Raw genomic sequence first — 16,544 nt, 5'->3', positions numbered from 1 at the left:
TTTGGGATGAAACACTCAGAATGAGAAAGCCAAGTTGACCAAGACGAAAAACAAGTTTCAGGAGGGCGCTTAGTTTTTTTCCCAGTAGCCTCTACTAGTTGCGTGGCTTCTCAACCTTTACTGTTCATGAGAATCACCTGGGGATCTTGGTAAACATGCTGATTTTGATTAACTAAGCCTGGGGTGAAGTCTGAGCTGCTGCATTTTTAACATGCTCCCAGGTGAGGCTGATCTGCTGACTCGAGGAGGGCCACCCTGGAGTACACGAGGGACTCGAGGTCTTCACCTCCGCCGCCAGGTGTGCGTACGCCCAGCCTCAGCGTTCCGGATTGGTGTCCCGCGCGTTCCTGGCCTTCCGCCGAGAGGGGAGGAGCCGGGGGCGGAGCGAGAGGAGTGGCGCGGCCCCCGCGTGGGTCCTGCCGGAGATCACCTCGGCCCCTAGGAGAGGCGGCCGAGCTGCGGCGGCGCAGGAGGGGGCGGGTTCGGCAAGGGCGCGGCCTCTGCGAGGGGAGCGCGAGACGCGCATCCCCCGCGCTCGCCGGGGCCACTCGGGAGCCTCGCGGCAATCTGGTGCCCCACTTGGCAATCCGCTCCGCGCTCCTTTCTCGCGCCCGCCTCCTCTTGTCACCTCCCGTCTCAGCCTCCTCGCTCCATTCCGGCCGCATCCACCGCCATCCGAGTGCCTCAAAGAGCGAGAGGTGGTGAGCGGGACCGCAGGGCGCGCCCTTCGGCAGACCCCAGCCAGGCCTTGGGGGGCACGGGCGGCAGCATGGACACCAAGCGCTGCTTCGCCAACCGCTTCGATGACTACCAGGGCAGCCTGCTGGCGGGCCAGTGCGAGGAGGCGGTGGCGCCCTTGGTCACCGCCACCATCGAGCGCATCCTCCAGGAGCTGCCCCCGCTGGGGGGCGGCGCTGAGGGCCGGGGGGCGGCGGCCGCGGCCAGCAGTTGCCAGGGAGGGCTGTACGGCGGCGTGGCCGGGGTGGCCTACATGCTCTACCACGTCTCTCAGAGCCCGCTCTTCGCCGGGGCCCGGGAGCGCTACCTGCGCTCGGCCAAGCGCCTCATCGACGCGTGCGCCCGCGCCGAGGAGTGGGGCGAGCCGGACGCCGACACCCGCGCCGCCTTCCTGCTCGGGGGCGCGGGCGTGTACGCCGTGGCCACGCTTGTGTACCACGCCCTGGGCCGGTCCGACTACGTGCAGCCGCTGGGCAAGTTCCGGTCTCTGTGCGCCGTCTGCGCGCCGGTTTCCTTCCTCGAGTGCGGCTCCGACGAGCTGTTCGTGGGCCGCGCGGGCTACCTGTGCGCCGCGCTCGTGCTCAAGCAGAAACTCGCCCAGGAGGTAAGAGGCAGCCCCGGCCGCGAGGCGGCGCTCGCCGCCTGCCCGGCCCTGCCCCCGCCGCCCTGCCCCGGACTCGCGGCTCCGGGAACAGAGCCCCTGGCTGTTCTCCACCTCTCTTTGTTACTCTTTGTCTGACGTTGTCGTTTCTTGAGTCTCTTGAGGTTTATCTCCTGGTTTTTTCCCTCTCCCTCTTCTCCCCCCACCCACTCTCGGTCTCTCAGTTGGGATTCTGAGCCTTTGCGCTTTGCTCGTGTTTTACGGCGGACATGGCGCCTCCCCAAAAGCCTCTTTGCCCAGTAGTTTTCTGGAGGCCCTTTCAAGTGAGATTTTTTTTAATCCCAAATGAAAGATTTCCCTTCCTTTGACCCTCCTGTCAAAAGCTGAAGCACCCTCGAATGTTAGAGTACTAGAAAATAATAGAAGTTTGGGGGGCTGATTATGCTATTATTGTTCCCATCATTAAGGTGAAGGTAAGTTGCTTCTGCGATCCCCAAGTCTGTAACCCAGAATAACTGCCCAGCTATAGGTCTGATGTGCTTCCTGTGTTGCTTTCTATTCAGTTCATTTCATGGCTCTTATAAAATGCATATCTGATGGGGTGTCCTCTTTTAAATAAATGTGGACAGAATTTTACCCCATTGTAATCGAATGTGTTTTTGTTTTTTTTCATTTTCAAATGCGTCTTTAGGATTGTCAAAACGACAGCATACTTGACAGGGCAGGTTTTCTTAATGAATAGCTTTCCAGTGGCTCCTTGAAGTGAATTGGATTTCACAACTGCATATGGGGTGGGTTTTTTTTTTCCGGATTCACTTTGAATACAGCCTGTGGATATTAGAAGAGAATGTGCCAGTTCCTATAGAGTAGGAAAAAACAAATCCTCCAAAGGATCATAGTAACTAGAACTGAAAGAGAGGCACTTTCATTCATAACCCACTGGAGCCAAATATTGTTCTAGGGAGGAAGTGACACATTTAACTTGGCTCTATTTGGGCGAGAGCGGCGTTTGAAGAAAAATTAAAGGCACACAGTGTTTTTAAAGTGTAATTAACTTAGATAACTTCTACAGAGGCAGGCTTGATTTTTGTTTTAACTTATAGCAGGTGAGGTTAATTCAAGTGAGAAAAAAGATTACTAAAGACTGCACTGTGCTAGCAGGGAAGCAAAGGGCTGTGTGACAAAGTTGTCTTGCAATAGTTCACTCTGCTTCTGAGTCACTGTTACCTGCTGGCCGTTTCCCAAGGGCCCTTCCAGTTGTATAAAACCTTTGAGAAGGCCACAGGGCGATTTACATATCATTTGCATTATATTTGCAACTGCTTCTCAGACCTTGCTGTCTGGTGGCAGGCAATTTTCAAATTGTGCGGGTTTCCCCCCCCCCCCAGTTGTTTTCCTTAAACTTGCTGCTTTCCCTTTCTATGCTTTTCTCTGGAGTGGAATGGCAGAGTGGGAGACCCATCAGGCTACGCAGGTGGCAACAGATCAGAAGGACTCCTTGCCCCAAGACTGGTGGCCCAGGGCCAGTCTGCAATGCTGATCCACAAAGACATTTATTAAGACCTCTCTTTTGCCCTGCTGCCAAACCAGATCTCTCTTTTTATACTAATCAAGTTGAGGTGCTCTGGCCCCTGCTCCCAGGACATAGAACAAGCTCTGAGAGTAAAACAAAAAACAAAACAAAACCCATCTCTTAGCCTGAGCAAATCAGCTAGTCTCAGTGCCAGCCTCAGCTGTGGTAACCCAAAAAGTTCAGGCTTGAAAGGTGCAGGGCAGAGGCTAGGCATGCCAGGCTGGAAGCCCTTTGAGGGGAAAATACAAGTTTTCTGCACCATCCCCACCCCCATGTCCTAGCCTGCATATGGCTTTGCCCTCAGTAGATGATCCATAAACCTTGATTAAATTGAATTGTGAACTTCTGTCATTTCTCTATAAATAATCTGTCATTCTGTCCTGGGTTTCTTTTCCTCCAATGTCATTTATATTCACTTTCCTCTGGCTCGGTTACCACCCTAGTCTAGCTCCGCCCTACCCTACTAGGCACATCTTTGCCACCTCATAAGTAGCTGAATGAATGAATCACCCTATACTGGGATTAGTGCAATATATGTACTCTGAGCTGGCTTCTCTCCCTCAAGCCATTCCATGTATCTCTGAGACACTAGATTTCTTTAAAACACTTTTCATTATGTCACTACCCTGCTCAACATCCTGCAGTGGCTCCCTATTACCTTTTCTCTAGTGGCTTCTCATCTCACTCGCCGTTAGAGCTAAGATCCTTAAAATGGCTGACAAAGCCCCATGTGGTCTGGCCCCTGCTTACCTATTCTACTTTTTGCTCACTCTGCTTCAACCAGACCAGCCTTCTTGCTGTTTCAGGTATTTATTGTCTGAGAGTGTTTGTACTCGCTGTTCCCTCTGCTTGGAATACTCTTCCCCTGGCTATTTTTATGGTTAGCCCCCTGACCTTGTCCAAGTTAGCTCCTCAGTGAGGCCTTCCCTATCCACCCTATTTAAAACTGCCACCTGTCCCCTGACTTATGCCCCTTTCTTACTTCATTTTGCTTATTTTGTTTATGTCTTGTTTTAAAATAACAAAACATACTTTATTTATTTTATTTATTTATTTTTGGCTGTGTTGGGTCTTCATTGTGGTGCATGGGCTTCTCATTTTCGTGGCTTCTCTTGTTGCAGAGCACAGGCTCTAGGCGCCCAGGCTGCAGTAGTTGTGGCACGTGGGCTCAGTAGTTGTGGCTCGCAGGCTCTAGAGTGCAGGCTCAGTAGTTGTGGCGCACGGGCTTAATTGCTCTGTGGCATGTAGGATCTTCCAGGACCAGGGCTCAAACCCGTGTTCCCTGCATTGGCAGGTGGATTTTTAAGCACTGCACCACCAGGGAAGTCCCTGTTTATGTCTTCTTAATTAGAATGTAAGTTCCATAAGAGTAGAGAGTTTTTGGGTTTTTTCTGTACTTAGCATTAAGACAGTGCCTGATATATATTTGGGTACTCAACTTTCCTTGTTTTGGTGGTGGTGCAAATATTGTCTACTCTGTGGCTTGCTTCATCACTCAGTTTTAATGGAATCCCATTTATCAATATCTTCCTTTATGGTGGTGCTTTTGGTGTTAATGTTTAAAAAAAATCCTTTCCTATTTCACTAAAAACTTAAAAAAATCCTTTTCTACTGCCAAGATATCAGTAAATATTGGTTGAATGCATGAATAAATGAATACTAGTTTCTTACAAATTTGACCTCAAATCAAACTTAACCACTAGACCAGTGTTTGTTAAACTTTAACATTATAGGCCTCACCTTCAGATCTTGTTAATAAAATACAGATTCTGATTCAGCAGGGCTGGGATTGGGCCTGAGATTCTGCATTTCTGACAAGTTCCCAGGTGATGCTGATGCTGCTGGTCCAGGGACCACACTTTGACCAGCAAGGCAATACAGTGCTGCATAGATTTCGGCATTATACCAGCCATGTCTATTAAGACACCGTTTTGTGAAGCTTGATATATTTATTTATAAGGTTTTAGTTTAGAATACTGATCACTACATCCTACCATGCTTTCATTATAAGGATCCACAAGAGGAATTTCTGTCAGGGCTTTGAAACAGGAAGAGTTGTGCTCCTCCTGGAAATTGACTGAATTTTTTAAATCTCCAAGATAAGTTGTGTAACTGATTGTGTTTCTCACTTTATGTTGGCTACTAGGAAGCATATGGCAGAATTGTGGTCCACATAGCTTATGTACAATACCTTATCACGTGTATTTTTGCATACTAAACTTTGCCCTGGGTTTATCTAATTTTTTCGTCTTTCATTTACCGTTTTCTGAATTTTCTTCCTTACATTTGATTTTATTATTTGTATTTGTTTATAAAATTCATACATTAAAAAAAGTGTGTGTATGTAGAGAGAGAGACATACAGACAGACAGAACGAACCACTCTATCCAGATAATATATTTTTGGTTAATTTGGCCCTCCTGGAAGTACTCAAGGGAAATAGCTTAGAGGGTTTGTTAGGCAGATAGCCTTGAGCAATGGAGCGCTAAAGTCTTAAGAAATCACACCATAAAAACTTGCATTGGGTCTATTCTGCTTTCCAGATTGGTGGAAATGTTGCAGGGAAAAGGAAGTTAGAAAGTATGGTGGAGGGATTAAGCGGGAGGCCTAGGGACCACAGTTAAAATAATAACTTTTGCCCCCGGGTGACCTTGGACAAATAATTTAACATCTTGGAGCCTTAATTTCCTCACTTGTCAAATGGATTAATAATAGCTTCCTCCTTCGCTTAGTCTGTCATTCATTCATTCAGTGAATGTCAGCTTTCCACGTGTGCCAGGCACCTTGCTAGATGCCAGGATTGAGCAGTGAACAAAAATCAATATATAGTTATGTTGTCAGAAGGGCTTGGAAGGAGGTAAACAGGAAATAAGTGCAGGTGGGGCGGGAGAGGGGAGGGGTGCTGCCTGGCATACATTAGCGGGGAAGCATTCTCTGAGGAGGTGATGTCCTAGCTCAGCACTGAAGCATGAGAGTGAAGTGGCTGCCTTAAGGTCAGGCATTCCAGGCCTAGGGGACAGCAAGGACAAAGCCCCCGAGGTGGGAAACTGCTTAGAGATTTCGAAGAAAAGGAAGGTGGCCTGCCCAGCTGGAGCAGGGTGCGCAAGGGTTAGAGGGCTAGAGACCAGGTAGGAGCTGTGAGCAGGGGAAAAGCAGATCCTGCAGGGCCGGGGCAGTCCAAATTAGGAGTTCGCATTTGTTTCAGATTGAAACGGGAATGTCTTCATCTTACTCACCTTTCAAAAAAAGATTTCCCTGGTTTTCTGTGTAGATGACGGGTTGACCAGTATTAAGAAGGGTCACAAGGGGGGCTGATTAGAGGGGGTCTAAACCCCTTTTGTGCCAAGGACTCCTTTGTAAATCTTGTGAAACCTACAGTACCTCTTTTTAGAAGAACATTTTTAGATGCATAAAATACACAGGATTACAAAGGAAGCTAATTATATTACCATTCGGTTACCAAAACATTTAAAAAATGTGTGATGCAGTAGCGTATGTGCTGCTTGATTAACGCATTCAATAAGGTTTTGCAGCGGGGCCTAAGGATTATTGTACATTTGTATCATTAGGGTCAATGATATTTCAAGACATCTTCAACAACTGCAGTGTGACATGAATATATCTGTGATTTCTATAGGTGGCAAAGTCACAAGTACTCCTGGGTGGTTCGTGGTCTGCATTCATAATGAAAGGAAATGCCAAGTTGTTTAAATAAGATTGGAGAAAATATAGATGTGATTTTCTTTTCCCAAAGGGGACTGTTCTGGAAGTTGCTGCAATGACTCACCCTAGATAAAGTGCCTAGTGTAGTGCTTGGCACAAAGTACCTGCTTAATGAGATCAGTGTTATTTCCTTTTGCACCTACTAACAAAAAATCAAAAGTGATTCTGAACATCACATAGAAAATTATACCCAATACAAGGAATCTATCTTACTGCCATGATTAAAGGAAAACACCTTTTGCCAGATTGTTGGTTGTGTCCTTAGCTCATTCCTAAGGCAGGTGGTTGGCAGCTGTCTAAGCGGGGATGCCTTTAGCTGCAAATAATGGACTGTCCAGTAGAAAGTGATCTAAATCAGGTAACCGGGCCACGCAGCAGGGGGTGAGCGGCAGGTGGACGAGAGAGCGAAGCTTCATCTGCTGCTCTCCATCGCTCACATTACCACCTGAACCGTTCCCCCCCCCCCACCCGTCCATGGAGAAATTGTCTTCCACGAAACTGGTCCCTGGCATCAAAAAGGTTTGGGGACTGCTGATCTAAATAATGGGAACACTATTACCTCACTTGACAAGGAGTGTAGAGCTAGGTCATTACAGGATTGGTTCAGCAAGTCAGGAAAATCATCAGAACCCAAGCCCTTTCCAACCTTTTTCTCTGCTATTCTGGGTGTGTGAGCTGTATCACTCTTCAAAATTGCAAGATGGCTGCTGCCATTCCAAGCATTGTGTTCCCATACAACTGGGTCTGAGGTTTTTTTCTTTGAATTCTTTTCTTATCGTATGGAACATTCTATCCTTGAAGAATTTCCCTTCTGCCTCATTGCCCAGCACTTGGTCAACAACCCAGCACTGGCCACTTCTGGTTTCTGGGGATGCCAAAAAGGCTAATATCCTTCATTTCTAACCTCTGACCTCTAGCGGATGCAGGTTCTGACAAGAAGAAAGGGGAGGGCAATGGCTGTTGGGTGGTTACCAAAGTGTCTGCCCCTTGGCTCCCTTACCAAGGTCTGTCTCATGACCTCCCACTTGGCTATTGTCAAAAATGCTGCAATGAACATGGGGATGCAGATATCTCCTCCAGATCTTGTTTTCATTTCATTTGGATAAATACCCAGAAGTGGGAATTCTGGATCATATGGTAGTTCTAGTTTTACTTTTTTGAGGAACATCCATACTGTTGTCCATAGTTGTCATAGCAACTTACATTCCTTCCAACAGTGTACAACAGTTCTCTTTCTGCATCCTCACCAATACTTGTTATCTCTTGCCTTTTTGGTGATAGTCATTCTGACAGGTGTGAGGAGATACCTCATCGTGGTTTTGATTTGCATTTCCCTGATAGTGATACTGAACACCTTTTCATCCAACTGTTGGCTGTTTGTATGTCTTCTTTGGAGAGATGTGTATGCAGTTCCTCTGCCCATTTTTTTATTTATTTTTTTTTTATTTTTATTTTTTTTTTTTTTTGCGGTACGCAGGCCTCTCACTGTTGTGGCCTCTCCCGTTGCGGAGCACAGGCTCCGGACACACAGGCTCCGCGGCCATGGCTCGCGGGCCCAGCCGCTCCGCGGCATGTGGGATCCTCCGGGATCGGGGCACGAACCCGTGTCCCCTGCATCGGCAGGCGGACTCTCAACCACTGCGCCACCAGGGAGGCCCTGCCCATTTTTTTAATTGAGTTGTTTGTTTTGCTATTGAGTTGTATGAATTCTTTATACATTTTGAATATTAACCTCTTATGGTTCAGAAATATTTGCTCCTATTCCATAGGTTGCCTTTCCTTTTTGTTAGTAGTTTCTTTTTTCTGTGCAGAAGCTTTTTAGTTTGATGTAGTTCCACTTATTTTTGATTTTGTTGCTTGTGCTATTGGTGTCATATCCAGAAAATCATGGCCAAGACCAGTGTCAAGGAGCTTTTCCCTTATGTTTTTTCCCAGGAGTTTTACATTTTCAGGTCTTATGTTTAAGCCTTTAATCCATTTCAAGCTATTTTTTTTTTTTTTTTTTTCTTTTTGCGGTATGCGGGCCTCTCACTGTTGTGGCCTCTCCCGTTGCGGAGCACAGGCTCCGGATGCGCAGGCCCAGCGGCCATGGCTCACGGGCCCAGCCGCTCCGCGGCATATGGGATCCTCCCAGACCGGGGCACGAACCCGTATCCCCTGCATCGGCAGGCGGACTCTTAACCACTGCGCCACCAGGGAGGCCCCAAGCTAATTTTTGTAAGTAGTGTAAGATAGGGGTCCAGTTTCATTTTTCTGCATGTGGTTATCCAGTTTTCTCAATACCATTTATTATTGAGACTATCATTTCCCCATTGAATATTCTTGGCTCCCATGTCAAGTATTAGTTGACCATATACGTGAGGGTTTCTTTATGGGCTCTCGATTCTGTTCCATTGGTCCGTGTGTCTGTTTTTTTGTCAGTACGATACCATTTTGATTACTATAGCTTTGTAATATAGTTTGAAATCAGGAATTATGATGCCTCTAGCTCTGTTCTTTTTTCTCAAGATTGCTTTGGCTACTCGGGGTCTTTTGTGGTTCTGTATGAATTTTAGGACTGTGTTTCTCTTTCTGTGAAAATGCCATTGGAATTTTGATAGCAATTGGATTGAATCTATAGATGGCTTTGGGTAGTATGGACATCTTAATATCAATCCTGATCCACAAACACAGGATGTATTTCCATTTATTTATCTTTAATTTCTTTCATCCAAGTCTTAACAGTTTTCAGTGTATAGATCTTTCACCTCCTTGGTTAAATTTATTCGGAAGTATTTTATTTTTGATATTATTATAATGGGATTTCTTTATTTTTCAGATAGGTTTTTTAGTGTACAGAAGCACAACTGATTTTTGTATGTTGATGCTGTAACCTGCAACTTTACTGAATTCATTTATTCTAGCAGTTTTTTGGTAGACTCTTTAGGACTTTCTATATATATGATTATATCATCTGCAAACAGACAATTTTACTTCTTCCTTTCTGATTTGGATACCTTTTTTTTCTTTTTATTGCCTAATTGCTCTGGCTAAAACTTCAGTACTATGTTGAATAAGAGTGAGAGTGGGCAGCCTTGTCTTTTTCCTGATCTTAGAGTAAAAGCTTTCAACCTTTCACCATTGAGTATGATGTTAGCTGTGGGCTTGTCATATATGGTATTTATTATGTTGAGGTATATCCTGTCTATACCCAATTTGTTCACTTTTTATCATTAAAAGATGTTGAATTTTGTCAGATTCTTTCTTTATCTGCATCTATTGAGATGATCATGATTTTTATCTTTCATTATATTAATGTGATGTATCACGTTTCTAGAGGAAAAAATTTTTTTATTTACTCATTCAATTACTTATTGAACAGACTGAGTGCCATGCAGTGTCCTTTGTACTATGTATACATTTTTATTTTCATTTTTTCAGCTGTACTGAGGTATAATGGACAAACAGAATTGTAAGATGTTTACACCTTACATCATGGTGACTTAATATATGTATACATTGTAAAAGGATGCTCACCATATAGTTAATTAACACACCCATCACCTCACATATTTGCATTTGTTGAACCATCCTTGCATCCCAAGGATCAATCCTATTTGATCCTTGGGTATGATCCTATTAATGTGCTCCTGAATTCAGTTTGCTAGTATTTTGTTGAGAATTTTTACATCTATATTCATCAGGAATATTGGCCTGTAGTATTCTTTTCTTGTAGTGTTCCTATCTGGCTTTAGTATGAGAGTAATGCTGGGCTCATAAAATGAAGTCGCACATGTTCCCTCCTTCTTTTGGAAGAGTTTGAGAAGGATTGACATTAATTTTTCTTTCAATGTTTGGTAGTATTCACTAGTGAAACCATCTTGTCCTGGACTTTTCTTTGTTGAGAGGTTTTTGATTACTGATTTCAATATCCTTAGTCATTATTGGTCTGTTTAGACTTCTATTCCTTCATGATTCAGTCTTGGTAAGGTGTATGTTTGTAGGAATTTATCCATTTCTTCTAGGTTGTCCAATTTGTTGGCATATAATTGTTTATAGTAGTCTCTTATATTTTGTATTTCTGTGATATCAGTTTTAGTGTCTCTTCTTTAATTTCTGATTTTGGGTCTTCTCTCTCTTTTTGTCTTAGTCTAGCTAAAAATTTGTCAATTTTGTTTGTCTTTTCAGAGAACCAATTCTTAATTTCATTGATTCTTGTATATTCCTGTTCTCCATTTCATCTATTTTGGCTCTAATGTTTGTTTATAATTTCCTTCCTTCTGCTCACGTTGGGCTTAGTTTTTTTTCTTTTTCTGGTTCCTAGAGGTGTAAATGTTAGGTTGTTTGAGAGTTTTTTCCCTGAGTTTTTCTTAAAAATTATTACTGTCATACTCACAAGGTAAACACAAACAATAAGAGGATACAGAAAGATATACAGGCATACCTCAAAGATATTGTGGGTTCAGTTCCAAACCACTGCAATGAAGCGAATGTCTCAGTAAAGCAAGTCACATGAAGTTTTTGATTTCCCAGTGCAGATAAGTTATGTTTACTCTTATATTGTAGTCTGTTAAGTGTGCAATAGCATTATGTCTAAAAAAACAATGTACACACCCTAGTTAAAAAATACTTTATTGCTAAAAAGTGCTAACCATCTCAGCCTAACATTAGCGAATCATGATAGTAACATCAGAGATCACAGACCATCATAACAAATATAATAATAATGAAAAAGTTTGAAATAGTGGGAGAATTACCAAAATGTGACTCAGAGGCACAAAGTGAACAAATGGTGTTGGAAAAATGGCTCTGGTACATTTGCTTGACACAGTGCTGCCACAAACCTTCAATTTGTAAAGAAAAAAAAAAAGGCAATGTCTGTGAAGCACAATGAAGTGCATAAAACAAGGTATGCATGTTTAAAAAAATGTCTTCTTTGAACATTTTTAAAGAAATATTCTGGATATATAAAATACCTATATTTTTATCCATTTATGTGATATCTTGTGTGTGTGTGTGTGTATGTGAGTGTGTGTGTGTATTGGGTTAGCCAAAAAGTTCGTTTGGGTTTTTCTGTAAGATCTGATGGAAAAACCAAACGAACTTTCTGGCCAACCCAATATATACATACACACACTACAGCTTGTTCTCTTATGTGCCTTGTGCATCTTTGCACATTACCGTGTAGAGAGATCTCATTCTTTATACTGGTTTGATTTAATAGCTATACCATAATTTAACCATTATTGATGGACATTAAGTTGATTCAAACTTTTTTCCTTTTTCACTATCAAAATTAATGCTGTAAAGTATACACACTACTACATATAATGTGCATATATACGTATACAACATTTACATATACATACATATATATGTCTGTATATGTATCTTTGCCTTCTGTTACAAGTATATATGTAGGATAAATTTTTAAAACCCAATTGCTGAGTCAAAGTTTATAGATATTTTTCTCTTGATGGAGATTATCAAACTGTTCTCCAAAAAGGTTACATCAGTTTCCATTCCCTCCATGAGCGTTTGGGGGTGCCTGTTTTCCCACATTATTTTCTTTTTTCTTTTTTTACATTTTATAATCTAAACTGTTTTTCTGAATTTTATTTATTTTTATGCAGCAGGTTCTTATTATCTGTTTTATACATATTAGTTTATACATGTCAATCCCAATCGCCCAATTCATCCCACCACCACCACCACCCCCACCGCTTTCCCCCCTTGGTGTCCATACGTTTGTTCTCTACATCTGTGTCTCTATTTCTGCCTTGCAAACCGGTTCATCTGTGCTGTTTTTCTAGATTCCACATATATGCGCTAATATACGATATATTTTTTTCTCTTTCTGACTTCACTCTGTATGACAGACACTAGGTCCATCCACCTCACTACAAATAACTCAATTCCGTTCCTTTTTATGGCTGAGTAATATTCCATTGTATATATGTGCCACATCTTCTTTATCCATTTGTCTGTCAATGGGCATTTAGGTTGCTTCCATGTCCTGGCTATTGGAAACAGTGCTGCAGTGAACATTGGAGTGCATGTGTCTTTTTTTTTTTTTTTTTTTTGCCGTACGCAGGCCTCTCACTGTTGTGGGCTTTCCCGTTGCGGAGCACAGGCTCCGGACGCACAGGCTCAGCGGCCATGGCTCACGGGCCCAGCTGCTCCATGGCATGTGGGATCTTCCCGGACCAGTGCACGAACCCGTGTCCCCTGCATCGGCAGGCAGACTCTCAACCACTGTGCCACCAGGGAAGCCCGCATGTGTCTTTTTGAATTATGGTTTTCTCTGGGTATATGCCCAGGAGTGGGATTGCTGGATCATATGGTAAGGAAACTCCATACTGTTCTCCATAGTGGCTGTATCAATTTACATTCCCACCAACAGTGCAAGAGGGTTCCCTTTTGTCTACACCCTCTCCAGCATTTGTTGTTTGTGGATTTTCTGATGATGCCCATTCTAACTGGTGTGAGGTGATACCTCATTGTAGTTTTGGTTTGCATTTCTCTAATAATTAGTGATGTTGAGCAGCTTTTCATGTGCTTCTTGGCCATCTGTATGTCTTCTTTGGAGAAATGTCTATTTAGGTCTTCTGCCCATTTTTTGATTGGGTTGTTTGTTTTTTTAATATTGAGCTGCATGAGCTGTTTATATATTTTGGAGATTAATCCTTTGTCCGTTGAATCGTTTGCAAATATTTTCTCCCATTCTGAGGGTTGTCTTTTCATCTTGTTTGTTTCCTTTGCTGTACAAAAGCTTTTAAGTTTCATTAGGTCCCATTTGTTTATTTTTGTTTTTATTTCCATTACTCTAGGAGGTGGATCCAAAAAGATCTTGCAGTGATTTATGTCAAAGAGTGTTCTTCCTATGTTTTCCTCTTAAGAGTTTTATAGTGTCCGGTCTTACATTTAGGTCTCTAATCCATTTGGAGTTTATTTTTGTGTATGGTGTTAGGGAGTGTTCTAATTTCATTCTTTTACATGTACCTGTCCAGTTTTCCCAGCACCACTTATTGAAGAGACTGTGTTTTCTCCATTGTATATCCTTGCCTCCTTTGTCACAGATTAGTTGACCATAGGTGTGTGGGTTTATCTCTGGGCTTTCTCTCCTGTTCCATTGATCTATATTTCTGTTTTGGGGCCAGTACCATATTGTCCTGATGTCTAGCTTTGTAGTACAGTCTGAAGTCAGGGAGTCTGATTCCTCCAGCTCCATTTTTTTCCCCTCAAGACTGCTTTGGCTATTTGGGGTCTTTTGTGTCTCCATACAAATTTTAAGATTTTTTGTTCTAGTTCTGTAAAAAATGCCCTTGGTAATTTGATAGGGATTGCATTGAATCTGTAGATTGCTTTGGGTAGTATAGTCATTTTCACAATATTGATTCTTCCAGTCCAAGAACACGGGTATATCTCTCCGTTTGTGTCATCTTTGATTTCTTTCACCAGTGTCTTATAGTTTTCTGAATATGGCTCTTTTACCTCCTCAGGTAGGTTTATTCCTAGGTATTTTATTCTTTTTGTTGCAATTCCACATTATCTTCAATACTAGGTTTCATGAGACTTTTTAGTATATGACAAACTGATGGGTAAAAAATGAGGATGGAAATTTCTCAGGTAGGAGATGTGTCCTCTTATCGTTCCATTCAGCACTCACTGAACAAAATGCACATGCAAGATTTCACTCAGTCTGAATTTGAGTGGTCCCTGGTTTGTAAGCAGCTGTGTGTTGTTCATTGCATAAGTAAACCCTGCAGTTTGGCTTGAAATAACAGCAGGTTGGGGAAGCTGGATTTTTGTAAGCTGAGTCCAGTTCCTAATTGCTCGATTATAGACCTATCAGGAAATGGGGCACTTCTGTGGGCTGCATCTTAGATCCTTTGTTACTCTTGATCCAGAACCCTGTGATGGCTAAAAGGACATAAGAACTAGCACTGCTTGATCCCTTGTTGTGCACACTGTTGTAAGCACTTTACAGATATTATGTCATTTAATACTTATGACCTAGGCTCCAGTACTATCTCCATCCTCCCCAGTGAGGGAACCGAGGCACAGAGAGGCTGTGGAACTTGTTCCAGGTTACACAGCTAGTCAATGGCAGAGGGGGGGTTCCATCCCCACCGGCTGGTCGCCAAATCTGTGCTTTCAGTGCGCGCTCTTCACACTTTAACGTGCACGCAGATCTCCTGGGGATCCTGGTAAAAATCAGGTTTTGATTCAGCAGGTCTGGGGTGAAGCCCAAGATCCTGCATCTCTAGCAAGCTCCCAAGTGACGCTGCTGCTGCTGGTTCATTGGGAAGATTTGAGTAAAAAGCTTGAAATCACTATATTTTTTTCAATTTCATGGGATTGCCTGTCAACAGATTTGACTGATCCCCCCTACCCGCCTCCGCCAAACTTCATGATTTTCATCGTTTGGCCTTTGTACTGAAAATGATTTCTCCCACAAATGCCAGAATATCCGCTTTCCAATTCATGGGTGATGCTGAAGGAAAGAATCACTGCCTGGCACATCTTCTTGCAGGTTTAGGAACTCCGAGTGACTACATGGATTTCTTTTTTTCTGATAAATGTAATTTTGCACTATATACACAAGGATTTTGTTGTTGTTGTTGTTTGTTTTTTACATTTCTTTAAAGGCCCAAATAGACCATGCTCCAGCAGTTTTAAATCCTTTCATAATAAGAGACACTATCATTCCCAGATCAGATCGAAAACATGATGCTCATAGAAATACTCCCATTTTAGAATCATTCAATTAAATTTACCTGTGTGACATAAAGGAGTGCTGCCCCAACTCTAAATTAAATTGAAGATGCGTAGACATTTTTCCTTTTTTTTTTTTCTGATACAGTGATTTAACACAGAATAATCTGGATTTCCTTAGAGATAACTTGTTCACCCCTTTTAATTAATCTACTAATATACATTCCACTAAAACCTAAACTTATCATTTGTATTGTAATTATTTGGAGAGAGCATGGTTCATAATTTTCTTATTACTGAAGAAGTAAATTGGGGAACTGTGCATAGTAAAAATTATTATTTTTTTGCTGCACCTCATGGCAGGCGGAACCTCCCCAACCAGGGATCGAACCTGTGCCCCCTGCATTGTAAGTGCAGAGTCTTAACCACTGGCCCACCAGGGAAGTCCCTAAATTATTTTAAATGTACTGAATTATTTGTTTTGCCAATAACCTGACCTCCCAGTGTTCCATGAGAAGGTGGTTTTAATGGAATTTCACTATATTTATTGACTTCTGAATGTGAAAATGATAGATTGTATTAATTTCTTATTAACTTGGCTAATTTCCTCTTTGCTGGTTAATGAGAGATGTTTGTCACTTGACTGGCTCCTACCCAACACACAGTGGATTTCCTCCATGTGTGGAGGGGGTCCTTTAATATCCCCATGTGGTGATGGTCTCTTGGTAAACTTGCCAACAGTCCATGATGTGTCCAAATAAGCATTTCTTTTCGTGATTCACTTTTACTGATTACTCTCTGGCCTACATTCACTAATTAAGTACAGTGCCTTGGACGTTGGATGTTTGGTTTGTCTCAAAGAAAAACATGTTGTTCTCATGCGTTATTTATATATATCTAAGTACCTCTTATCTTTTCCTAGTTACTTTCTTTATGGATTTAGCTACTAAGGAAACCTACCAAGTTAACAGACTCATTATTCTTGGGATGCTAGCCACTTGGACAGATGGAATTTTCAAGAAGTCATTTGATCCATTCTTTTTTTTTTTTTTTTTTTTTTTTTGCGGTACGGGGGCCTCTCACTGTTGTGGCCTCTCCCGTTGCGGAGCACAGGCTCCGGACGGGCAGACTCAGCGGCCATGGCTCACGGGCCCAGCCATTCCGCGGCATGTGGGATCCTCCCGGACCGGGGCATGAACCCGTGTCCCCTGC

General features: G+C 42.8%; 1 protein-coding gene and 1 non-coding gene across 2 annotated transcripts in view; one reads left to right on the top strand and one right to left on the bottom strand.

The window, feature by feature from the left end:
* Window positions 1-645: 645 nt before the first annotated feature.
* The window catches only part of LANCL3 (LanC like family member 3), a 94,779-nt gene continuing 78,880 nt past the window's right edge, over window positions 646-16,544 (top strand). The window contains exon 1 of the mRNA XM_060087077.1: window positions 646-1,342. Coding sequence (XP_059943060.1) covers window positions 770-1,342 — 573 coding nt within the window. The 5' untranslated portion in view covers window positions 646-769. The remainder of the gene's footprint in view (window positions 1,343-16,544) is intronic.
* TRNAV-UAC (transfer RNA valine (anticodon UAC)) lies at window positions 15,703-15,775 on the bottom strand. The gene has a single exon. It is a non-coding gene; the product is annotated as a tRNA-Val (tRNA).

Source organism: Mesoplodon densirostris, chromosome X (assembly GCF_025265405.1).
Source record: "Mesoplodon densirostris isolate mMesDen1 chromosome X, mMesDen1 primary haplotype, whole genome shotgun sequence".
In the NCBI taxonomy this organism is placed as follows: Eukaryota; Metazoa; Chordata; class Mammalia; order Artiodactyla; family Ziphiidae; genus Mesoplodon; species Mesoplodon densirostris.
The sequence above is the reverse complement of the archived record's forward strand: the minus strand, read 5'-3'. Positions and strand labels throughout refer to the sequence as shown.